Source organism: Solanum tuberosum, unplaced genomic scaffold (assembly GCF_000226075.1).
Source record: "Solanum tuberosum cultivar DM 1-3 516 R44 unplaced genomic scaffold, SolTub_3.0 scf00550, whole genome shotgun sequence".
In the NCBI taxonomy this organism is placed as follows: Eukaryota; Viridiplantae; Streptophyta; class Magnoliopsida; order Solanales; family Solanaceae; genus Solanum; species Solanum tuberosum.
In genome coordinates this window covers 135,564-161,264 of record NW_006239472.1, presented here as the reverse complement: position 1 = coordinate 161,264, position 25,701 = coordinate 135,564, and the positions used below count along the sequence as shown (strand labels likewise).

At 34.6% G+C, this 25,701-nt stretch overlaps 4 protein-coding genes and 1 non-coding gene across 8 annotated transcripts in view; all 5 read left to right on the top strand.

The window, feature by feature from the left end:
* Positions 1-1,277: 1,277 nt before the first annotated feature.
* Positions 1,278-7,963, top strand: LOC102586032 (mitogen-activated protein kinase 9). Its single transcript, XM_006365344.2, has 11 exons — positions 1,278-1,831; positions 2,715-3,123; positions 3,209-3,336; positions 3,433-3,492; positions 5,190-5,339; positions 5,556-5,711; positions 5,822-5,959; positions 6,043-6,119; positions 6,521-6,622; positions 7,009-7,249; positions 7,466-7,963. Exons 1-11 carry the CDS (start codon positions 1,547-1,549, stop codon positions 7,535-7,537), a joined length of 1,818 nt encoding a protein of 605 aa, XP_006365406.1. The 5' UTR covers positions 1,278-1,546; the 3' UTR covers positions 7,538-7,963.
* Positions 4,503-4,552, top strand: MIR5303F (microRNA MIR5303f). The gene has a single exon (NR_130381.1). It is a non-coding gene; the product is annotated as a microRNA MIR5303f (primary transcript).
* A 1,288-nt stretch (positions 7,964-9,251) lies between the features above and the next one.
* Positions 9,252-11,933, top strand: LOC102585694 (uncharacterized GPI-anchored protein At4g28100-like). Its single transcript, XM_006365343.2, has 2 exons — positions 9,252-10,059; positions 11,407-11,933. Exons 1-2 carry the CDS (start codon positions 9,400-9,402, stop codon positions 11,731-11,733), a joined length of 987 nt encoding a protein of 328 aa, XP_006365405.1. The 5' UTR covers positions 9,252-9,399; the 3' UTR covers positions 11,734-11,933.
* Positions 11,934-14,875: 2,942 nt separating this feature from the next.
* On the top strand, positions 14,876-17,552 carry LOC102585360 (guanine nucleotide-binding protein subunit beta-like protein). Its single transcript, XM_006365342.2, has 2 exons — positions 14,876-15,851; positions 17,234-17,552. The coding sequence occupies exons 1-2, from the start codon at positions 14,973-14,975 to the stop codon at positions 17,333-17,335; spliced, it is 981 nt and encodes a 326-aa protein (XP_006365404.1). The 5' UTR covers positions 14,876-14,972; the 3' UTR covers positions 17,336-17,552.
* A 1,302-nt stretch (positions 17,553-18,854) lies between these two features.
* The window catches only part of LOC102584824 (eukaryotic peptide chain release factor GTP-binding subunit ERF3A-like), an 18,256-nt gene continuing 11,409 nt past the window's right edge, over positions 18,855-25,701 (top strand). The window contains exons 1-6 of one of the 4 annotated variants that reach the window (XM_006365341.2): positions 18,855-18,958; positions 20,189-20,230; positions 20,410-20,481; positions 21,444-21,509; positions 22,738-22,890; positions 23,629-23,740. In XM_006365341.2, the coding sequence (XP_006365403.1) occupies positions 18,955-18,958; positions 20,189-20,230; positions 20,410-20,481; positions 21,444-21,509; positions 22,738-22,890; positions 23,629-23,740 (449 nt within the window). In that variant the 5' untranslated portion in view covers positions 18,855-18,954. Of the gene's footprint in view, positions 18,959-20,188; positions 20,231-20,406; positions 20,482-21,443; positions 21,510-22,737; positions 22,891-23,628; positions 23,741-25,701 lie in introns of all 4 variants that reach the window. The other 3 variants (XM_006365340.2, XM_015304423.1, XM_015304422.1) reach the window with 3 other exon arrangements.

The window sequence follows — 25,701 nt, the reverse complement described above, 5'->3', positions numbered from 1 at the left end:
TTACTTAAAACAATTTTGTTCCTTTAAACTTAGCAAAAAGTGTTGTCATTCACAACTTTTAGCAATACTGTCATTCAGTCAAATTGTTATATATGGTTAAAAGAATAATGTTGACGAATATCGTAAATATTTTTTAAAAAGTGTACACGTAAGTGATTTTCCCTATTTGTATTGTATAGTTATAACTGTATAGGACGAAGATATATGTATTTGCATGTGTATATACAATTTTCTCTCGCTTTATACAAACACAAACACACTTGTGTTTGTATAAAAAATGAGAGAGGCGAGGGAGAGAATGAGAGTGGCGAGCGAGATTCACCAGGAGAGAGGTGAAATAACAACAATTTGCTATGAGGTACAATTAAATCAAACTATATTTATAGCATTTAATTTGAATTAATAGTTTGCTATTATATACAATTTTCCTTTTTTTTATTTATATAATATAGACAAATGGATAAACTAAAGAACGTCGTGCTTAATTAATCATGATTAAAAAATGTCACATTATTATTATTCAATATGTGAGTAGCATGAACTGGAGAATGTGCCAAAACATGACTATGTTGTTTTCAATATTTAATGATCGGATTTGAGAACCTAAGGAGAATTATTTATATCAACATACATTTTAATATTATAGATGCAAACGTCTTAAATCTCAATCTTAAAGATAATAATTAATGATCAACCAAACTTATGTGCCGTTTTAACGTGAGCAACTTCTACATACGTTAAATTTTTATTTGTTTACGTTACTTTTCTTTTTAGTACGTTTTGAAAAGATTATATTTTTTTGGTCTTTTTTTATTTAAACTTCATATTGACATGTCTATATCACAAAATTAAAGAATATTTTGACATATATTCCATATTAATTAAATATCGAAACTCTTTACATAATTCAAAATAAGTAATTTTTGTTCAAATAAAAAACAAATTGAAACTGCGCTAAAAATTGTAGCCTAATGATCAATGAAGTGATTGAGAATCCAAATGTCTCGTTCAAAACTCAACACACTAGATTATTCTTCCCATTTATCTTGTCTTGATGGATAGAGTTAGCTATGTTATTAATGAGAGGTGATAGCGTGACATGTATCTCGTAAAATTAGTGGGCACCAAAACTGACCGAACACAAAATACTATGATCATCACTTAATATGAATTAGATCTTAATTTAAGATCACAAGATATAAAAATATTTTGTAGGATCATAACCCTTGGTATCAAGTTAAAACTCTACAAACAAATTAATCTCCTCTCCCTATTTTTCCTATAGACTGGCCTGACATGTATAAAGCCTGCCTTTTTCCTCTTTCCTCTTTTTACTATTCTTCTTCTTCTCTCGCATTATCTTTGCACAACACCAAGAAACTCGGAAGAAACCGCTGTATTTTGTGGTGGCAACTGGCAAAATAGAGAGAGAAAAACATATTAGCGTGGAATGCTGAGATCTTGTGGTGGCAAATCAAGAATCAACACGACAGTTTAGGGGAATTAAAAAAAAAAGAAAAAAGACAAGGGGGTGCAGTAGTAGTATATGGGGGGTGGTAGTACATTCGTGGACGGAGTTCGTCGTTTGTTTCATCGTCGTTCAAGTACTACTACTACTATTACTACTATTGTTCATACCAATGCAGAACCGATCTTGAACAATCTTGAAAAACCCATCAAGATTTCAGACTCACAATACCAACAAGAAGAAGAAGGAGAGCTTATCGTTATTGAAGACTTTGACATTTCGGGTCTTAAGTTTATCAGAGTTCCTAAAAGGGTTGATTTCCCTTTTTCATCTGCTTCTTATCAAATGGATCATCACAGAAAGGTTTGATTTTTCCCTCTTTTTTTTTTTGCTTTTTATTGACTTTTTACTTTTTTTTTTTTTTTTGCTTTTTGACTTTGCATGGAGTTGATTAAGTTTGACCACCATTTTACTGCTCAATCTGATGTTGATGTCTGTTTTTCATGTATGTATAAACAAATTGGTTTCCCACCTGAGAATTTGGTTGATATATGTAGAAAATGTTGCTAAAAAAGGATGAGGGAAAGTAAAGCTTGCAACTTTACGCATTTTGGATCTTTCTGTCTATTTGCTTAGGTCATTGAAATGAAACAGATATTTATTGGTAAGTCACAGTTACTCACCCCCACCTCAAAAGAAAATGATCTGAACTATCTTTCTTTCCTATCTAAGAATCTTGTAGTCTGGTTGGTCTGAATCCCCTGCTCGTTATTGCCATGCGCTTTTGTCTAGGAGGCAAACAAAAGATGTGTGTGTGTGTGTGTTAGATTATAATAATTGCTATCTTTATAATTGCTTAATCTATAAGGAAAAATGAAGTTCTTGCTACCAATGACAAGTGGGATTTCACTTGGTGTGTTGTTGCTACCAATGACCAGTGTTTTGTAGAATCTTGTGTCTGTTAGATTTTTTCAAGACCCATCAGACTTGTCTTGTTCATATGAGGATCATGTTTCAAGCATCAGTTTTGTGGTGTTTTTATTTTTTTCTATATTATTGTGTGTTCACTTCCTAGCACATAAAGTAGCGTTAGACCATTATGCAGATTACTAGTATGTGGCATATTAGTGCCCTATGAACTTTTCAGCTCTATGTAGACTTACATGGGTAAGGAAATGGGAAGATGCAGCTGTTTTATACTGCAGATATCAGTCACATTTGTTTTGACTTGAATATTGTTATTCAGAACTCACAGGAGGCAGAGTTCTTCACAGAATATGGAGAAGCAAGCAGATACCAAATTCAGGAAGTTATCGGCAAGGGTAGCTATGGAGTTGTGGCCTCCGCTGTTGATACCAAAACTGGAGAAAGAGTTGCTATCAAGAAGATTAATGACGTGTTTGAGCATGTCTCTGATGCCACTAGAATTTTAAGAGAAATTAAGCTACTTCGGCTTCTACGACATCCTGATATCGTAGAAATAAAGCACATCATGTTGCCCCCTTCTCGGCGAGAGTTTAAAGATATTTACGTCGTCTTTGAATTGATGGAGTCTGATCTCCACCAGGTTATTAAGGCCAATGATGATCTTACACCTGAGCATTATCAGTTTTTCCTATACCAGCTTATGCGTGGATTAAAATATACTCATACTGGTTTGTTTTTTATACAAGTTGAAACCTTCTCTTTGACATCTCTATGTAATGGAGAAGCTAACTTTTCCTCGGGACCTCTTAACAGCAAACGTTTTCCATCGAGATTTAAAGCCGAAGAATATTCTTGCTAACGCTGACTGTAAATTGAAGATTTGTGACTTTGGGCTTGCTCGTGTATCATTTAATGACACACCCTCAGCTATTTTCTGGACTGTATGTTTGAGCTCTAGAAGGCTTCTCTTTTCTCGTTATTTTTGTACTCAAAGTTGTGAGTGATTTCTGATATACTTGTTGTTTGATGTATTTAAGGACTATGTAGCTACCCGATGGTATCGTGCTCCTGAGCTATGTGGCTCTTTTTTCTCTAAGGTAACTTAGCTTTATCACTGACATCCACAGTTATAATTGTTAATTCCATTTGCCAAACATGCAATTATTGCAATGACACTTACATTTCACATAGTTTGTGGCAATCAGTATAATGCATTGTGGTCAATGATACTTTTTATACTCTCTTTTCTCCGGTATTTTGGTTGTCTGAGAGTTTCTTGGTTGTATGTCACTCTGTTTCTGTCTTCGGAGAAGGCCGGAACAATTATAGATTGAACAATATTTTTATTTACATGGTTCTGTGGCTGATACAGAATGAAGTCATATTCTGTTTTCCCTATAAGTGTCTGCTGGATGCTTATTGACTTATCAGCCTTCAACGATGCCTTCAGAATTTACTTTCAAACTAGTATTGTTTGATCACAAGGTTTATGATCAGGTGATGGATCACTTGACTTCAAATGATTAGAGGTTGGTGGCTTGAGAGGGAGATGAAGCATGTCTAGGTTTCTGTAATATGCACAAAAAGATCGATTTTGACAAGATGTAAAAACACCTCATTGTGAGATTGATAACGTCACTTGTTCTCTATATTTGGTACTTCATTTGGCTGGGAGAATGCTCAATTGAGGATTCAAATTGTTTATTGTATTCAAGTTCTATCTGTATAGAGTCATAGTGTCATTAGAAGTGGAAGGCAAGTGGATTGATGAGGAGCTTATTGTTGGAAAAAGTAATCACCTGCTGGACGATTGACTTCAAGAGCTTAATAGTAGATTTATTCTTTAAATTGGTGAAAGGTGAGAGTTCCCTGTTTATAGTATCCCAGTATTATGACTATGACCTATTCAACTTGCAGTTAGGAGAAAGTGGCAAGATTAGTAGTTCATCTTAAGTAATCAATGAAACTAAAAGGACTGTCCCGAGCATCAATCTCTCACTCTAGTTCAATGCTCAGTAACTCTGTGATATGAACATGCTGTTCAGCTTTCTCGTTTCAAAAGTCCTACAACCTATGCTGCTGGGACTTTTTAAAAATGTCAATGGGTACGTTCGGATTCTCCAAAAGTAATGTATTTTTGGAGAATCTGACACGGGTGCGGCATCGAAAGTAAAGAGTTAGCCTGCAACTGTGAATGAACATATTCGGACTGGTGGCTGTAAATATGTCAGGTTTTAATGTTAGAATATAAACATACATATCTTTATTACTGTGGAGGCATAGTATAAATCTCTTGGAACAGAACCTGCTTGCAAAACAGATAGTTAGGGTAGTGCTTCGAGGGGGTTTCCCAATTTCTAGAAGTATTTTTTGCCCTTATGTGTGGGAACGTTTAGCCTAAGACCGTTAATGTTCCGAGTATGCAGATATTTTTTTTGTGGTCTTAGTGTCTCCACATCATGGAGTGGTATTTCTCCTAAAAAGTTGAGATTGATAATCTGGGAAGTGCTCTTTTGCTTTATACACTGAAACAATGATGTGGATTTTATTATTTTTTCACTATTTCAAAAATGAGGGTTTGTTGCTTTTTACCTTATCAGAGAACAAAAATAAACGAGACTTTCTTTCTTGTAAAGTGATATCTAAACCATAAAATTTGATGACATGATTTCACTGTGAAGCAACTATATCATATAATATATGTTGAGAGTTTACTTATGTTTTTGACATATCTGTATAGACAGATTTACTTATGATGTGACATGTACTATCACTGAGAGTTCTCTATTTGCAGTACACTCCTGCTATTGATATTTGGAGCATAGGATGCATATTTGCAGAAATGCTCAATGGAAAACCATTATTTCCTGGAAAGAATGTAGTGCATCAATTAGACCTTATGACTGATTTGCTGGGAACACCTCCTGCTGAAACCATTGCAAAGGTTAATTCGCTTATTACATACTTCTCTTTCTTTGTTAATGTTCAATCAGATTAGCATCACTTGGATGATAAAATGTCTTCATTACTTGCTAGTAAGAACATCAGAGAACAAAGGTTAAGACAAAAAGAATAGTTGCTGAGAGGTCCCTGTAAATCACGTTGTATGTCCCACTCTAGTTTTTCCTGTTTTACTAAAGAAATTCTACTGAACTGGCAGATTAGAAATGAAAAGGCAAGAAGATACCTCGGTAACATGCGGAAAAAACCACCAGTTCCATATGCACAAAAGTTTCCACATGCGGATCCTTTGGCTTTGCGCCTACTTGAACGCATTCTTGCATTTGACCCTAAAGATCGACCATCTGCAGAGGAGGTAATTGTTTAAAGTGAATAAGTTTTTATATTGTTCTATCTACCAAAGAAAATCTTGACTCTGATAATGTGACAAGACTTCAACTCATCATTGGTGGTTTTGGTTTCAAGGCTCTGGCTGATCCTTATTTCCGTAGTTTGTCGAATGTGGACCGTGAACCATCTACTCACCCAATATCAAAGCTTGAGTTTGAATTTGAGAGGAGAAAGTTGGCAAAAGAAGATGTTAGAGAGCTCATTTATCGGGAGGTACAGTTTTCTCCATTTTGATGGCTCCCTTTTATGTGGAATGAATTTACTGATTAATTTCTAAACTTGTTCTGAGTAAACAGATTTTGGAATATCATCCTCAGATGCTTCAGGAGTATCATCGTGGCGGAGATCAGACTAGTGGGTTTATGTACCCAAGGTTAGGAGACACCTAAATCTTGCTCCACTTAATTTATGTTCTTTTCTAATAACTTTTTTCAGCCTCATTTCCTTGCATTAAAAGCTGATTGTTTAGTTTAGTTAGATCAAAAAATTGCTTGTCTTTTAGTTTCCTCCAGTGGTCGAAAACTATAATGTATCTTTGGAGGGCATTGACAACTCTTTCCAAAATGGAAGTAACCTCAAGTTAATATACAAAAGCATTTTCTTTCCTTCAAGGGCTGTGCCAGCTAATTCACAAAATATATGTTGTGTTAGTGTGTAATGTGTTGTGCAAATGTATCTGCTTGACTGCTCCTACTTTGTGTACATATTGCAATAAATGTTTTGACTACTCTTGGAGAAATACTTTTTGATGGTCTTTCTTTTGTGTCAATTTAGTGGTGTTGATCGGTTCAAGCGTCAATTTGCACATCTTGAGGAGCATTATGGTAAAGGTGAACGAAGCACTCCACTTCAGAGGCAGCATGCTTCCTTGCCTAGGTGTGAACTCTGTACTATTCTTTTGCTCTGGGTGGTAAAGGCCGTTCTTCAATAATAATCTGCTGAATTAGAAGTCATTTGTCTAGAGAAAATATGGACATTTTAATACTTGTCCGATTTAAGCAGTCCTTATTTTAGTTCCAGTTCTGAGAGACACCATTCCAATTTAAGCCGTCCTTATTTTTGTGCACTTATTTGATAAATGATTGTTTCTAAACAGAAATGTTGTAGGTTGATGCGATTTACTTTAAAAGCTGTGTGTGTTTCCTGAACAAGGTTAATTTTGAGAACATAGCAAGTGCTTTAGGAAATCTGATTTTGTGGTTATATGCTACAACTTTAGTCATGGAATTAACTTGGTTTGTTTTTGAATACTCTCATCTTAGAGAGCGGGTTCCTGCACCAAAAGATGAAACCTCTTCCCAGAACATTGATTTTGAAAAACGAACTTCAGCATCTGTTGCTTCAACTCTAGAGAGCCCACCAGGGCAGTCCGAGGGATCAGAGTACTCAGATGCTAATGTGCAAAATGGACCAAACAAAGCAAACTATAGTGCTCGTAGCTTGCTGAAGAGCGCTAGTATCAGTGCTTCAAAGTGCGTCGTAGTTAAAAGAAGAAATGCAGAGGTAACTTCTAGCCCTTTTCTCTTTGTTGAATATCAATGACATTCAACCATGAAAAATTGTTTTCATGTAAAAGGAAAAAAGACGGCCATTCCAATAATGAAAACTCAATAGAATGCCTGCTAATGTCCTTGCTTAAAACCAAAATGCCAATTGTTCCTGCATTTTTTTGTCATTTTATTGATCTAAAAGGTTGGCATTATATAAATGTTTTGATAGGAAGAGGCAATTAAAGAGCAAACCGACGGTGTTGATGGTTTAGCTCAAAAACTTGCTGATCTTCATGGCTAATTTATTACCAGCATACTCTGTAGATCTGATCACCAGCCATTGACCCTTCCATCGGGGTAAGATGCTTACATCACACCCACTTCATGCACGGGGCTGCCCTTTGATAGTTTTGCCATTCTTGATCATGTACTCTATTATGTATCTCCTTGTCCTGTAAATCATAAGCTTTTTTGTACTACAAATAGTTGAAGTTTACTACGGCATTTCAGGCAGAATGCCAACAGTTAGGTTTTCAGTTGCTATTTGTACTGTGAATTTTTATTTCACATAGCAGGAAAAGAAAATGTTCTCCAGCTATTTGTGGATGAGATTACATTTTCATATTCATTTGTAAACTATAGTTACTTGTGACAAGTTGAAGTTTGTAATGACTTGAAGAAATACAATGCCTAAGATCTATCCCTTGAGGGATATTGTTCTTTCTTATGAACTTTTGTTCACTTTATCGCGAAAATTCACTCGTTTCCTTGCAGTAAACAACTACTACCCTCCAGTCCTAGTTGAGCTGATTTCGAAGGCAATTTGTGCAGTGGCAAATTCATGAATCTCTACAAGTGTTAACTTTTTTTTGAGAAATAGACAAGATAATTGAATAGAGAATGTGGATTTTCAGATGAAGTGGGGTAAATATATGTGATATAGAGGTTCGTGAGGAACTCCAATTATTGAGTTTATTGCTCTCCCAAAAGAGTAAGGACCATGTGATCTGTTTTTCCTCTTATGTCATGTCATTTTCCATGCTATACGACAAATGCAATTTTCGTTCAAACTTATTAACGCGGTAAACTGGAACAAATATGAAATTTATGACATTATGGTTAAGAATGGAGTTGCTTTTGGTATAAAGCGTTTTACTCGAACTTCCAATTAGAGATTTGAGGATTTGAAAAATGTGTATTGGCTAGCAAATTAGTGATATAGACATTGGAGGATGTTGAGAGGACATTGATGAATAAGAGAAGTATATATATCTACCAATTAAATAGCAGGTCATAATCATATTATTACTACACAAAACATCTTGTTTCTTCACTTATTTTTTTCATTCCTTTTTTGTGGTTGTTAACTTGTTACATGTCAAAGATGCGGCACCATCACTAGTAAATGTTTCAAATAGAAAAAATCAATTCCCTTTCATGTTTAAAAATTTCATACTAGTACATGTAAAAAGCAACTAGTATTAAATTAACCAGCTGCTTTCACTTGCATGTCATTCAACATGAATTTGCAAATGATGACCAAATAGTATAAGTAGTTGACACAGTTTCATAGTTGCTTTAAAGCATATTATAATCATACACATACTAAGCCTTACAAGAGTAACAAATAAACAAACAAACAAACAAACTTTGTCCAACCTGCCATACCCCACATCACACAGCCATTAGCTTCTCATTCAGTCCCTTCCTTCAATACCACTCTTGAATGGTTCAAAATTTGAAATTTATAAGTTCAAGATTTGATCTTTTTCAAGTTATTGAATTTTAAACTAATAATTTATTTATATTTAACGAATTTCATACGATAAACATAGAGTTTAAATCAATATTACTAGATTTAACTGAATTGATGGTCAAGCTATATATCTGTCTTTGTATGTGAATGAAAAATTCTTAGTAAGAAACGTTTTACCCTCTTTAGTAATTTTATCTGACGTGAATACAAAATTAATCAAATAATGAGTTTCGAATATTAGACACACACAAACAAAATAAAAAATCTAAGAGTACTGTTGTCACTACTCCCTCATCACCACCACCACAAACCAAAGGGAAAAATAAGCTACCATTTATAATCAATGGCTTCTCACTAAACTTCCATTTATAATCTTCCAACTTCCTTCATTTCTCTAATTATAAGCTATGTCCCTTAACTGTTTTTCCTTCTTCTTGTTTACAGTTGTTTACATCACCAATCTAACTGTAATACCTGCCTTTCCAGTTATACCCGAACCCGACCCGACGGAACCCAATCCCCACCCATTCTCCCCAGCCCCTTCACTGCCAGCAACAATCCCTGCTTTCCCAGAACAATCAAACTTCGACAGCTGTTCTCTAGACATACCAGAGGAGCTTTACAAAGGGATAAAATCATCCTGCAGGTCCAATGATCATTCGGGTCAAATAAACCCGACCCGTTGCTGCCCGGTTCTCGCAGCATGGCTCTATGCAGCCTACTCGAGAACCGCGCTGCACAGAGCCATTGCAAAGTTCCCACAATACTCAACCTCTGTTGAAATGCCTGTGCTCCCTGATGATTCAGAGACGTGTGTGGATTCTTTTGGAAAGGCTTTGGAAAACAGGGGAATTGAGTTGGTGAAGCCAAATGAGACTTGCGATGTGGTTTATTGTTATTGTGGTATTAGGCTGCATCCACTTAGCTGTCCTGAAAATTTCGCGGTGAATTCGCGTGGAGAATTGGTTGGTGGTGAGAGTGTGAAGAGATTAGAGAGAGATTGTTTTAGCAGTAATGGATATGCTGGTATTGCTGGTTGCTCCAAATGCTTGAACACTCTTTATTTGGTAAGTCTTGTATTTAGTAACAGAGGAAAACAGAGTACATAAGATGTTAACATAGTCTGATACATTTTATGTATATACAGTAGACGTTGAATCCTCTTGCCTTTTTCGTTATGTTTTGAATCCTCTCGGTGAAAACCCTGGTTATGCTACTCTTGTAGCGTGTCAGTATAGTCTAGCGGTCAATTGTTCAAATGAAGTTGCCTGATTGCGGATGGGACTGGAAAGTTGTTTTAAAATTGAATTATGGTGTGTTTGGGTTGATAACTTAATATATAATATCAAATAACTATACTTCAATTCAAAACTAGTTGAGTCAGGTTATACTAATTATTTAGAAGATTCATCTTTATTGACTATTTGTATGTTAACATAAAGCTTCCATAACGCATAATCCTCTTTCTTTATTTGAATTTAAGACTGGTTTTGGGAAATGTTAGTAGATTAACGAAAGAGGTTAGAAGAGAATTGAGGCATGTTGTGTTTACTCTAGTACAATATGTTCTAAAACTAATGGCAAACAAAGTCTTATGTTCGTCTGCCACACGCTTCCCTATCAGACATTTTTTATACAATACACGTTTATATGCTAACCTTGTGATTCATTAAGTTGTATAATGTGCCACGATTTCAGTGTAAGTGTGTACACTAGACATAGAAGATAGGTGATCAGTAGATATCACCAGCAGTTTGTCTTAGGTAGTCAAACAATCATGAATAAAAGAGTTATCTGATATAGATGGCATTGATAAATGTTACCTAAAGTGATTTCTTCACATGGCGACCTCTGACTGATCAGTCGTTTTAAGGTTAGTATCCTACTCATGACCGTGTGGAGATGCTCTTCTTCTAATTTTTATGCCTTCTGTACTTCCTGTGGTGTAGATAATCAAAATTTTATCTTGCAACTTGTTTTTGGGGCTGACAAATGAATAAGAAAAAAAAGTTATCAAGTCTCATTGGAAATATTGGAGCCTGATCCACACAATGTACCTTTAGATGGTTCTATATAACAATTAGATTTCCAGGAAAGCAATATGCCAAAGTTAAGCTTCGCTGATACTTGGCTGGATCGTCTATGTTAGGTGGGATACGATTCAATTATTTGACAATAACCTTACTTAGTCCATATGTTATTGTCCTGTGCTTAGATCAGTTGTCTCCTTTTATTCATTTTGCCTGTAAACTTGCAATGTTCATTTAACCTTGGGGTCAACAGCTGCTCATTATTTCTTCTAGGAGGCATGTAAAAGAGGGCATTTTGTCAATAACGACCGAGCATATATGTCTTATCTGAGTTACAAGTGAAGTATTTTATTTATTGTCTAATAAGTTGAAGTTAATCTGCAGCTCAGTGACAGCAGATTGGAAGATACAAGCACAACAAATGATAGAAGTAGCAAACTGCACAGCATGGGTTGCCAAATGATGGGCTTAACTTGGCTTCTCAACAAAAATACATCTGGTTACATTCATACAGTTTCTGCTGTTTTAAGGGCTCTAATGATGAGTGAAGACGGTTCGAATCCTCAGTCATGCACACTTAACAGTGACGGCTTGCCACTTGCAGTCGATTCCTCAGAGATCAACGATCAATCTTCTGCGACTTTTCTTCAGGCATCGGTTTATTGTTACCTCCTACTTTTTGTTTTGGCATACATAAACTTCACTGCATAACTATTTTCAAAATTTTGCTGTAGTTAATCTCCAAAAGACTTGTTCTGTGTACTCGGAAAATACTTCCTGATTCAAATGTCACCTAGAGTAAATACATTCCTCTGTATTCATTGATTCAGGTTCATGAAATTGTAATTATTTTGGTTGTTTGAGACTGATGAAAAATGAATGGAGCCTCCATTTGTAAGAGTTTAGACTAACATGTTTTTAGCGGCAATTAATTAATGAAATAGCTTAATTCCTGCTAAAAACATATTTTTAACGTCATTTAACACTCTTTGTAAATGTCCCTAAAGTCTATAGTGACACTGGATCCAATGACAATTAACTAATGGTGATAAAGGCTTTATCATTCTTTATTTAATGTGTATATTTATTGCTGCTAAATATTGTTTTCGTTATAGTACGCAATCATTCTTTATTTAAATATTGCGTACTCATAATTTTATTAAGTAGTTCTTAATTTATAAGACTAAACATGCATACTTGTTAAATAATTGAATTTTTAAAGGGATAGTTTAATATATATCCACAATAAAGTAATTAGTTAACAACAAATATAGTCACGTTTTATATTAAAAGTCATAGAAAGTATACCATGAGGGTACAATATATCTTACATCAGGGGCGGCTCAACGTAATCGGAGGCCTAAAGCGAAATCTTAATTAGAGGCCTAAAATCTAAATAAACTTCCCATGCATTTATTTAAAATTTATTTTTCTTACATTTTTAAATGCAAAGTATTACCTAATATTTTTTTTATATATAAATGATTTATTCGATTTCTTTTTCAATTATTAGTTTTAAATAAGATTTTATTAATTCAACGTTGAAAAAATTATTTTACTCGGGGTATAAGATTTTATTAATTCAACGTTGAAAAATATTATTTTACTCGGGCAATCATTATATGAATTGTTAACATAGTTCTACAAGTAATAAGTTGACAAATTTCAAATAAATATAAGAGTTAGAACCATAGCTTTGATGAAGTTGATAATTTGGTTACCCCACATTTTACTATGGTTGTTGTAATGCTTGAAAATCTAAGAAGAAATGGAAAAAGAATTTACAATTCAATTTGTTCAACACTTTTTGACTATTAATTGATATTTTTGACAGAATATTACTGTAACTTATCAACAATTTAAAGAAGAGAGTGTAAAAGGAGTTAAAAAGAAAATAATGTGAGTATTAGTAGAGAGAGTGTAAGAAAATAAAACAATATTTTCTTGATTTTTTCTATTTGAATTGGGTTGAAGAGAATAAAATAATAATTTTAAATATATACTTTTTATCATAAATAATTAATATTTTTCTTTAAAAAATTAACACATAATTTATTCTTGGTAAAAAATTGAGGCCCCCTAAAATTGGGGGCCTAAGGCCAATGCCTTATTTTTGTATACATAGAGCCGGCCCTGTCTTACATATACATGAGTTATACACTGCTTATACATTCAAAAAACTGAATGTAGCTTAACTGTACGTATATACTCACTATACATGAAGAATACTATTCAATCTCGATCAACTCAAAATCACTTCCAAACAATCCCCAATTTTAGGTATGAAATCCTCTTGATGTTTCGAGTCTTTTAATATATAATTCGCTTGAATATCAAATTTTTAAATCAAGCCGGCTTTGAAACTTTGAATCTGTCCTTTTTGAATACCTCTATAACTACATAAAATTGAGAAGTGAAGCAAAATCAAGAATCCCACCAGCTACAAACTAGTAAAGGGTATGGCCATCTATATCTTGATGAGAATCGAGTCATGGATCGTAACAAATGTTTATTACTAAGAGAGATTATAGTTAGTAACTATGTTACTTGGACTCTTTAAAAATAACGATGGGTGCATGTTTGATCCTTTAAAAGGGTGCCTTTTTTGGAAAATTTGAGCTGCATAGGCTAATAGTCAGAAATATCTATCTTAGTTGTTCTATCTATCAAAGAAAAGAAGAAGAGGACGCAGGACAAAAAGACACCATTTTAAAAAAGAATAAGCGGAATGACTATTTTAGGTAATTTTTGTTAATTAGGCTAAAAATGATAAGTAAAGTTTATGCGCTGATATTTTACATAATCTGTCAGAATAAAAAGTACACATAAGTCATCTAAATGCCTGTTTGGATTGACTTATTTTAGGTGCTTTTAAGCCAAAATAACTTTTAAGTAGTTTTGAAGTGTTTGAGTAAAATTAAAAAGTGCTTATAAGCACTTATTTTAAAGCCAAAATAACAAAAATAAGCCAAAAGTCATAAGTTAGAAATCCTAACTTATGGCTTTTGGCTTATACCAATCCAAACAGACCCTAAGTCCTAAATGGAAACCCATCTCTATCAAGTCTATTTTACTCAATAAAAGCCCACAAAAGGTTAAAGCACAACAAGTCAACTCAAAAGTCTTTTTTTTTCCGAACAGTCTCAACATCCTCGATTTTACAAGACATTTTGTAATCTCTACGTGATATTCGAACCATTACATTTTGTTTGGATCATTGTTATCCATTATATTGTATTGTATCGTTATCATACCTACAAGGTTTGTTTTGATTGTTACTTAAAATGTATTGTATTGTTAAATTTCGTTGTTACGTAACAATGAAAACTCCCATTTTATGGAACAACCGATTTGGTGTGTTCCCATTGTTACGTAATTTCTTTTTCAATTATATCATGACATAATATTTCATAATACTTTTTTACTCTTTACCATATATTATTTAATTTTAGTCAAATCTCCTACCCTAGAATAATTAAGGATATTTTAGTAAATTTATAAATTACAATACAGTACGATACAATCAAACCAAACAATAAAAATGTTATTAAACAACAACAAATAATACAATTTAGCCAAACATTGTATCTACAATACAATACAATACAATAGAGTACAATACAATACACTACAATACATTATTAAATAATGGATAACAATAATCCAAACATAGTGTTAGTATTATTAGCCCCTAAATTGCAAACAGTATCAAATTTATGAGATTATAAGGTGCTAATGGGCCTCAGGAGAAGTTGGGTCTTTCATATATTCAAACAACCCGAAATTCAGTACCCAGACCCGTTTGCCTGCACTCTAAAAAACCCTAAAAAAATTTCTCATATAAATACATCCGTTTAAAACCCTAGAGTTTTCTCTGCATTTTCATCTCCGCCTCTCCATTCTCTGCCACCAAAGGTGATTTCACTGACGGCCGCCACCAATCTGACAAAATGTCGCAAGAATCACTAGTCCTCCGCGGCACCATGAAAGCCCACACTGACTGGGTCACTGCTATTGCAACCCCAATTGACAACTCCGACATGATTGTCACCTCCTCCAGGGATAAGTCCATCATCGTCTGGTCTTTGACTAAAGACGGTTCACATTACGGTGTCCCTCGCCGCCGCCTTACCGGACACGGCCATTTCGTTGAAGATGTCGTGTTGTCGTCTGACGGCATGTTTGCACTCTCCGGTTCATGGGACGGTGAGCTCCGTTTATGGGATCTTCAAGCTGGAACCACTGCTCGTCGTTTCGTTGGACACACTAAAGATGTTCTCTCCGTTGCTTTCTCTGTTGACAACCGTCAGATTGTCTCTGCTTCCCGTGACAGGACCATCAAGCTCTGGAACACACTCGGTGAGTGCAAGTACACAATTCAGGAACAGGATTCACACTCTGATTGGGTTTCTTGTGTCCGTTTTAGCCCAAATAATCTTCAGCCCACTATTGTTTCTGGTTCATGGGATCGCACTGTGAAAATCTGGAATCTTACCAACTGTAAGCTCAGGTCCACTCTTGCGGGACACAGTGGGTATGTGAATACTGTGGCTGTGTCTCCAGATGGTTCGTTGTGTGCTAGCGGAGGGAAAGATGGAGTCATATTGCTATGGGATTTGGCTGAAGGAAAGAAACTGTACTCTCTTGATGCTGGCTCCATTATCCACACCCTCTGTTTTAGCCCGAATAGGTATTGGCTCTGTGCTGCTACTGAATCTAGTATCAAGATTTGGGATTTGGAGAGCAAAAGCGTCGTGGTTGATCTTAAAGTTGATCTGAAACAAGAGAGTGAAATGTTCGGAACTGCTGCTACCGATTCCAAAACCAAGGTTTGTTATCTATCAAATCAATCAATTAGTATATCAGCTACTTTTGTACTCATTCAAATACTAAGAAAATGATTTAAAAATTATCTTCTAAGGGAACTTTTCTATCACGGGAAATGATTTCCACTACATATGGAAAATCATAAACTGGTTAGGGCAATATAGGATACTTGTAGCTTTTGCTGTGTGGGATTTGCTGTTAACTTTTTATTCTGAGTTTTGGTGCCACGAGAAGCTTTGTAGTGAAACATTGCAGGATATGGAGCTTTCCAGCCACTTGTTTTTGTTTGTGGTCAGGAAATTGCAGTTGTAAACTATTGTTGTCTGAATATAGATTTTTTGTAGTATTGATGTTCTGATTTTCAAGTTGTCAATGAAAGGCTGGAAGTTCAGAGACACGGTAATAGTCTAAATGATATTGCATGTCACATTGAAGCGGGGTGGGTGAAATGATGGGGTATGGTGCGATAAGAATGTGTGACCAAAGGTCAATTTTACAGAGTGGTGGTTAGACCAATATTGTTTAATTGGGTATAGTGTTAGCGAGTCAAGAATTGTGTGGGCATGTTCAAGAGAGATATGATTAATAACGAAGTTAAACAGGGCAATGTAAGAGTGGGTCCTGTGGCAGACAAGATGAGAGAAATGAGCTTATAATGGTTTGGGCATATGAATAAGAGGCACGCAGATGCTCTAGTAAAGAGATGAGAGAGATTGACCCTAATAGTAGTTAGGAGAGGTAGGATGAAAAATAACATGAGGCGGTTAGACATGACATGAAACACGGCCCTAGCTAGGAAGGGTTGTAGGTGGCTGATTGTTGTAACATATTATGGGGGAGAGGTGGGGGTGGCCTCCTTCTGCCCTCCCCTCATTAGTAGTATTATCTAGTAGTCACGTAGTCTCTTATTCTTCAATTTGTATTACTGTTTGGTGCTTCATTTGCCTTCTTTCTTGCTATTTTGCTGTCATATTTTTCTTGTAATCCTACTTTGAAAGCATTTGTTATGAGCTAAGAGTCTATTAGAAACAACCTCACTTAGCCCAGAAAGACGAGGTAAGGTTTGTGTATTTCTACCCTCTCAGTTCCAACTTGTTATTGTATTGATCTGTGTGTAATTTGTCACTTGTGGTGTCCTGGAGATTTCCTTCTCTTTTTGGTAGATAAAGCATTTTTTGTGCTGCTAATTGTACAGAGTCTCTGCAGTGATAGAATTAATATGCCTCTGAATTTTAAAGACATATTTGCTCCTATAGTTTTTCAGTTTTCGATTCTGCAACTTTGTACTGGACTGTGCTTCTGTTGACCCAGTTACTGTAATGTGATATTTCCATTGTTGTGATGTGAATGGTGAATCTAAATATAATTGCATATAAATTGGCAGGTCATATACTGCACCAGTTTGAGCTGGAGTGCTGATGGAAGCACACTTTTCAGTGGCTATACAGATGGTCTGATTAGAGTTTGGGGAATTGGGCGTTATTAGGGAAGAAGAGGATCCAGGGAAGCCATTTGGCCATACTGAATTAAAGTCGTTTAAATTTCGAAGATTCTCCCTGTGTTTCATTGTTACGAGGCCTCAACTGTTTCAATTTTGGATTCTTATTTAGTGCGTATTTGTTACATTGGATATCTGTCTTGCTATAAATCTTTAAGTTGTTTTGCTTAATCATCGGGTATTGGAGTTTCTTGCTTGTTGTTTACCTCCATCTTCATCAAATCTTCACTTCATCTGTGTCTCTTTGCTTGATGATTTTGTATGGTGAAAAGGAGAAGTGATCTCGCTTTTTCCCTGCCTTTGTTTCCTTGCCCAATTAACTTGCTTTAGTCACTTCTGTATGCTATAAACTTCTTCCGTGTTTTAGATAAGGATAATTTTCTCTAAATTTTGTCTCTGCATTGAAAATGGGTAAGCCCGTGATGAATTTTCAGAAGTACACCATGAAAATGACCAACATGACGCAATTTTGGAGCACTTGAGTGAACTTTTATTTTGTTGCTAAAAATTCATAACGTATTATATACGAGAGATTGATTGATGAAATGGAGTGAGTTTGGTAGTATAGTATGTGATAAATGTGAGACATAAAATGAACCCAATTGAGCATTTATTTTCTCAACGTGATATCAACATTGTGTAAAGTAGAAATGGGAAGATAATTGACATGAACTGTTGTTGATGCAAGTCGCTTTGAGTACCTTCAAAACATGAAAAAATAGAAAAAATACAGAATTGATTACAAGAATGAAAATAAATCAAAATGGCCAAAGTATAGTCGCTTTGAGGACCTTCAAAACACGAAAAAAATATAAAAAATACAGAATTGATTACAAGAATGATAATTATTTTTATAAAAAATACAGAATTAATTACAAGAATGATAATAAATCAATTTATGCTAAATCGATACAAAAAGTCAAAAATTGAATTACTATCCTTAGAATTTGCCAAGTTGATGTAAGATATGACTTAAATTACTGATCCCAAAAATTTATGAGTGAAAAAGAACTTCTAAGTTTAAAAATAGTCCAAAGAAAGAAAAAATTTCCTGTGAAAATAAAATAAGGGGAAACTTACATAAATATACAATATTAAAAAAATGTTTACCATTTATAACAATAACATTTTTTCTCATTTGATCACTTTTAATACAATTTTAATACATATCACAAAGAACAATATATAATACAAGTTTTATTAATGGATAATACATTTATCACATATCACTTATGATACATTGTGTCAATTTCTTACCAAACAAACATAATATATTTGAAAAACAATTATAATACATATATATTGCATACATAATTCACTTGCAGATTTAACATAATATTGCTAAAAATAATAATAAATAAAAAATATCACTAAAATCAATAATTATTTATTAAAAAGTAATCATTCAAGTAATTTTTTCATAAAGTAAAATAGTTTGACAGGCCGGTTTAACATCTGAACCGATCCTAAAACCCCAGGTTACGGTTTCAGCAAATGGTATAAAAACAGAAGCGGGCAGCATCCAATAGATTTTCATAAGCAGCCCTTCAATTTATTGTCACCGCAAGCACAAACCCTACGCGTCCTCTCACTCAATTAACCGCGCCATGGGTATGTAGTTTTTTTCGCTACTGATTTATATGTTATGTATCAGATCTTCACTTCTTCTATCGATTTTTCAATCTAGGGTTTATCGTTGCAGTTAATCCATTATCATTTTGACAGAATTTGCATAGTGAGTTAGATTAGAAGCTATTTACTTTGACTGATAATCGAATATCCGTTGCTTATTTAAGAAGAGCTAAATAATTATGTAGTAGTCATCTTCGTGAAGATTCAGTAAACGACAATTCGCTTATTGGAGTGTTTTAATGATAAAAAATCTGTTCACTGATGATATGGTTTTTCAGTGTTTGGTCACCTTGATATATTTCCTGGATTATGCCCTTTGTTTGTTTATTTGTTGAATAGTATATCCCTAGGTTAATAATGGTGAACTCTGTAAGTTTCAATTTATACTTATTTATTACTATTTGATTTTGGTTCAATGTGAATTAATATAGAATAAAATTTTCTCTTTTCATAAAAATTCAACAAAAATCTTTTGAAAAACTAATACATAGGCGATTTGTAGCTTAAATAGGAAGTGTCTTTTAATGATAGGACAAAGGAAGTCCTTTTCTTATAATAGCAATTTAATTCAATTAGTAGTTAGCAGTTATTGGGGTTAAATTGAATAATAACGTCTACAACAACTGAACATATACAATGTAATCCTACTTTGAATAATAACATCTATTTATCAATTATTATCTTGAAAGTTCTTACTTTGTATCTTATGTATTATCATCATGAACTAAATGGTTATGATATGTTTGTGCCATTCAACAACTATTCACTAACAACATGATTTATTCCCTTCAATTTTCATGAAGTTTCTGTTAGTACAATGCATAGATAAGCAAGATGTCTATTGAGATTTTGTTGAAGCAATTAGAGTTAATGTGCTCAAAAAAATATGACAACAATTTGCTATGATTAGTTTTCTTTAGTGTTGGGTTCTAATGCTCATATTACTAATAGCATCATAGATGTATGGTATCTACTTTATAATCAACTAGTTAAAAATGATATGTTTCAAAAGAAAACATTTTTTTACCGAAACATGTCAGGTGTTCGATGGATAACATATTCCTCCATACTGAACTCACCTTCTATGGATAATGACTTCTGTGATGTTTTTTTTTTCCCTGTGTTTTCTCCCATTTGATAATAACTTCGGAGATTGTTGGGGTATGATGGATTCATGGATTTCATACTTTTGGTTGTTTGATGTGATAGATATTGAAGAGGACATCAAGGCGCTGCAGCTTGATTCATCTGGTATAACATTAATTACAGCAGTTTTATGATTTCTTCTATTCTTATTGCCACCTAGGCTTTCTTAGGTAGTCATAGATTGTTTATCCACTTATCATTGAAGTCGACCATTAATGGCTTACATTACTTTACCATAAGGAAATATGGTTTTGAGTGTCTAATCTGTGATTGAATATCAGCAGAAGATACTGTGTTGGTCAACGTGGAAGACGCTAGACCTGATGAAGCTATTAAACATGATAAAGCTGATGGAGGTTTGTAGCAATTTCAATGATGTTCTTGCCTTGCTTGTTCTTGAGTGGCTATTTGCTTGTAGTGTTTAGAAGTGGTCTCCTCATTGCGATGGCTCTGATGTCAGTATATTATTGCTAAGTTCATGATTTATATAAATTTTTAAAAAAAGTCTATAATTAAATTTGATCCCTCTCCCCCTTCCGCTCCACTCCTTCTCCAAGGATTTGTAATTATTATCCACATCATAGAAACTTCTTGTGGTTTAAAAGTAAGGCCTGTTCTTGTGTATATTGAGATGCTTCCTTGCTCCTTTGGGCCTGGGGGTCCATGTAAGACTTCTCTTCTTAGTTTTCCTTGGTGGACTCACATCATTGAAACTTCTCGTGGTTTAAAAGTTAGGCCTGTTGTTGTGTATATTTAGATGCTTCCTTGCTCTTTTGGGCCTCGGGGTCCATGTAAGACTTCTCTTCTTTTGTTTTCCTGCTTGGGAGTTAGGTATTATTCCTCGTACGATGAATTATTTTTGAAAAATTCCTTTGTTGGTCTTATATTTATATGCGATCATGTGATATTACTGTTAACTTTGACATTGTCTTTTTCTAAATCTTGTTTCTTTGGGGGTGGTTGTTTTAAATATCTTTGACAAGGTTAAGAGTCCTTCAAATCACTACTTTTAGTAGGCTTCATGAAAGTTTGATGCTTTTAGTTTTGGATGGTAATGCACACTAGAAACTACCTACAGAGTTTCTTTTTAACAATCCAAAGGAGAGAAAATGTTCCTTTTCTATATTGTAACTTGCAAAGGCTATTAGACTTTGTTATTAGTTTCTGCTAATATCTTTCTAAAATCTATTTTTTGATATCTTGTACATTTGTTCTTTCACATATATATGTCGATATACTTTTTCCCCTGCTTTCATGTCCTACATTGATATTATTAGGAACTTTCTGGATAACGTTTTGATTGTTTATTAAATGGTAGAGGATAGTCTTATGGAAGAAGAGAGGAAGACTGATGATGTTGAAAAACCTGATATGCTGGAAGATGGTAGGTAGATTCATGAACAGATTATGTATCATCTGGTTCTTGTGGAGGTTATTCTTTTGTGTTATTAAGTGGTTCTTTTTTATATGCTTGACCGGGAAATCTGCATCTATAAAACAATTTTTTGTCCTAGTTACAGGATTCTGTTTTATCATCAATCCAATCCCCGTTTTTTCTTTTTCTTAAAAATGAATAGATCTCTTTACTTGTATGACTTAGATGTCTCGTATTTTCTCGAAAAAGTGATTCTATTGATGGGATTTGGTATGAGATCAATGATCTCGATGAGTTTCCTGATTTTCATCTCCTTTTGACGGGGAGGGTTTTTGAGGTGGGAGTTGGGAAAAGAATCATGCTGAAATTAGCTGAAGGGGCTCATGTCATCTGCGCTGAAATGGTGGCTTTATGTTGCAGAAAGATGTCAGTGTAATGGGGATTGATCCTTTTTTTTTAACTGTATTCACAAAGAGTAATCTGGTGGGCCTTACTGTTTAAAAGAGGGAGATCAGTTGCTACTTGTGCCTCTCTCTCTCTGGGTTCTGCTCTGCAGAGAGAAGATATACTGGTCTAACAGCTTGGCAATTTTGTAGTCACAGACATTGATGTTTTGGTGATTCAGCTTATACGGAGATTTATTTGGAAGTTTATGTTTATTAGTATGACAATAAATTGCCAGAAAAGCTATATATATATATATATATATATATATCTGGGAACGTGCCTCGTTTTGGGTAGTATATCTTCGAAAATTCACCTTGAGATAATCCTTGTTGAGGTCTTCAAGTACCCACCCTTCAATGATAATTGTTCCTGACTCTCTTGTTGAGATCTCCCTACTTTGTTACATTACTCATAGGGAATTTTTGTGTATTCAAGTTTTAAAAAAGGGAGAACTTTGCCCCCAAGGCCTAGCTCAAGTGGCAAAAGGTGGAGGATTTGTGGCTTAGGTCGCAGGTTCAAGCCCCACACCATGCAAAGTGAAGCCCGGTATTTAAGTGGAGAAGGGTAGAGGGGCGGGCCCATTATCCACCGAGTTTAGAAGGCTGTGATTTGTCCAAAGGGCGGGTCACAGACGGATTTCTCGGTTATCAAAAAAAAAAAATAAGAAAAAAAAAAGGAGAACTTTTGGGGTATTTAGAGTTTAAATTGTTTTGGTGAAAAATGATATGTTTAGATTACTGAAACCTTTATTCAACTGTTATGTAATTGTTTACTTCATTGACGGTATCAGAGTTGAGAGATGAAGCACATCCAGACTTAAAGCCAGAGCATGTCGAGCCAAAGGGTGTCTCTGGAAAAGAAAGTTCACCCCCAGAAGATATGCAGGTGGAGGTTGAAGTCAATAAAAAGAGGCACCTGAATGTGGTATTTATTGGTCATGTGGGTAAGTCTTCCTTTTTCTATGTACTCTTTATCCACTTGATGCATGATTGTCATTGTAGTGAAGCTTGATGAGTACAAATCTCCCAAGTATCAAGAAGGAAAATCAGGCAAACAAAATAATATGGTAGAAGAGGAAATGGGAGTATTAAATAATTGTTGGTACAATGTAGTTTTATTTTCTGTCTTTTTTAAAGTTCTTTTATGGTACTGATATTGTTTTATCATTAAGGACTTACAGGTCCTGCCCGTTTATTTATTTCCTCCTAAATCGTATGTCGTCTTACCTCTCGAACATATCTTGAGCGTTTTTAGGTACTCTGTGAATGTAGTCCTCTATGCATCTTTCCTCAATTTTTTTGGTATTTTATGTCCGTGCATTTTTTTATTTATCTTTTCTCCCCATTCTTGCTTTGGTAAAACATTAGCTATTGCTTGATGAGAATTGAGATGTCGGTGTGGCGTGGAAATAGAAATGGTGATGTTTGAGATTTTGGTTAAGTAGGTAAGCTGTGTCCAACTTATTGAACTAGTAAAATCCATTTCTGCATGTGCAGTATGTCAGATGCAAGATCACTTTTTACTTATTCCAATTTTTAAAAAAGGATGCAAAATCACTTTCTTGTTTTTTATGTGAAAGTTGTCGTTCCCAAAGCTGATTGGTAACTGGCAAGATGCGATCTAATTGTTTAACTGAGAAACATTATATATTATTACTAAGAATTCTCCATATCACCTGCAGATGCTGGAAAGTCTACTATTGGAGGACAAATACTATTACTTAGTGGTCAAGTTGATGACCGTACTATACAAAAGTACGAGAAAGAAGCGAAGGATAAAAACAGAGAGAGCTGGTAAGGTTTTACTAGCTTACTATAGTCAAGATATGCTGTCAGTGTTTCTTAATTGATGAACTTGTGTATGACTTTTGCATAATTCATTGTGGCCTCTTGGTTTGTGAGATAACCTGTGATACATTCTAAATCTGAAGCTTGGTTTATCATGATTTTTTTATATTATTTCATCAGTTAGACGGATTTTGGCTGTTGAAGTCACAATCTACTGAGTACCAATGGCAAATGGACCATGACTCAGCCAGAACACTTCTTAAATAAACTACTTGCATTGTCCACTCTTTTGAGGATCTCATCCAATACGTAGGTTATCTGCAATTTATACCTTACCATTATAAAGAAGTATGTTATCTGCAATATTACTTGCAAATTGTGATGGTTTGCTTTCTGTGAATCTTTTGTTCAAATGTGAATGACAAGAAGTGCAGCCACCGATGACAATAATGAGATATGATAATTGCAATCAAGGAAAAACTAGCTGTTGTTCCACTTTTAAAGGATTTGTTAGGTACTAATTAGTAATTTAGTTTTGGAATCCGAATTATGTGCTAGTTAATTTGCACAGCTCTTAGAAGTGATCTGATTGCTTTAGAGCATTTTGTTATTTTAGAAAGCATTGAGTATGTTGTTGTGCAGTATTTTGTGTGTGTGGGGTGGGGGATGCTTTTTGCTATGCAGCTCTTGTATTGTAGCTCCTATGACCTTCTGTTGGATAGGCCTGATATGAAAAAATTGCATGTTATCGGTTGCTGTAATCCCTTTTCATTTTTCCTTTCAAAGTTGGTTTTTGCTTCTTTATTATTTTGGTTTGTCACTTGCAGAAATCACTATATTCAGGTTAGTTTCGCTTTTCATAAGCTAACATAATTCCTGGAATTGGTTATATGGTCTGTATTGAATTGTGCAAATCCTTATAAAGAACAAAGATATATTTTCACTGGAATAATGTTTATTATGTTCTTTTTTATTTTTGATAACCGAGAAATCCGTCTGTGACCCGCCCTTTTGGACCAATCACAGCTTTCTAAACTCGGTGGATAATGGGCCCGCCCCTCTACCCTTCTCCACTTAAATACCGGGCTTCGCTTTGCATGGTGTGGGGCTTGAACCTGCGACCTAAGCCACAAATCCTCCACCTTTTGCCACTTGAGCTAGGCCTTGGGGGCTTTATTATGTTCTTTTGAATCATCATAACATCTCTATTCGAACTCTTCAATAGCTCACCGTATAAAAATTCATTTTAAGATTGGGAAATAAGACTATCATTATACCATCTAGAAACAGTTCCCTCAAAAGTGTGATTGTGGCTGAAGGGTCTTTTTCTTTTTGACAACAGTTGTTGTGCTCTATGTTGCGCGGACTCTTCATTTTTGCGGCCGAACCCGTCTCGACGCGACACTGGTGCGGGCGCGGGTGCGGGGTGCGTGTCGGATTCGGTCAATCCGATCCGGATACTTTGACCAAAGCCGAGAAAAAAAATGGGGAAGAAGAGATAATTTCATGGATGGAAAAAAGAACAAATAATTCAAAGTTTTTTTCTTGAAAAAGAAGAGAGAGCTTTTTTCTTGAAAAGGAAAAAAGAAGGCTAGGGTTTCTTGGGAGAAGAAAAGGCATTCTTGGGAGAAGAAAGGGCAGCACGTCAGAACACGTCAGAACTTTAATTAATTGTACTACTATCTAATTTAATAGGCTATATATATAATATATAAATGATTTAATAGGCTATATATATGTACTACTATCTAATTTAATAGGCTATATATATAATATATAAATGATTTAATAGGCTATATATATGTACTACTATCTAATTTAATAGGCTATATATATAATATATAAATGATTTAATAGGCTATATATATGTACTACTATCTAATTTAATAGGCTATATATATAATATATAAATGATTTAATAGGCTATATATATGTACTACTATCTAATTTAATAGGCTATATATATA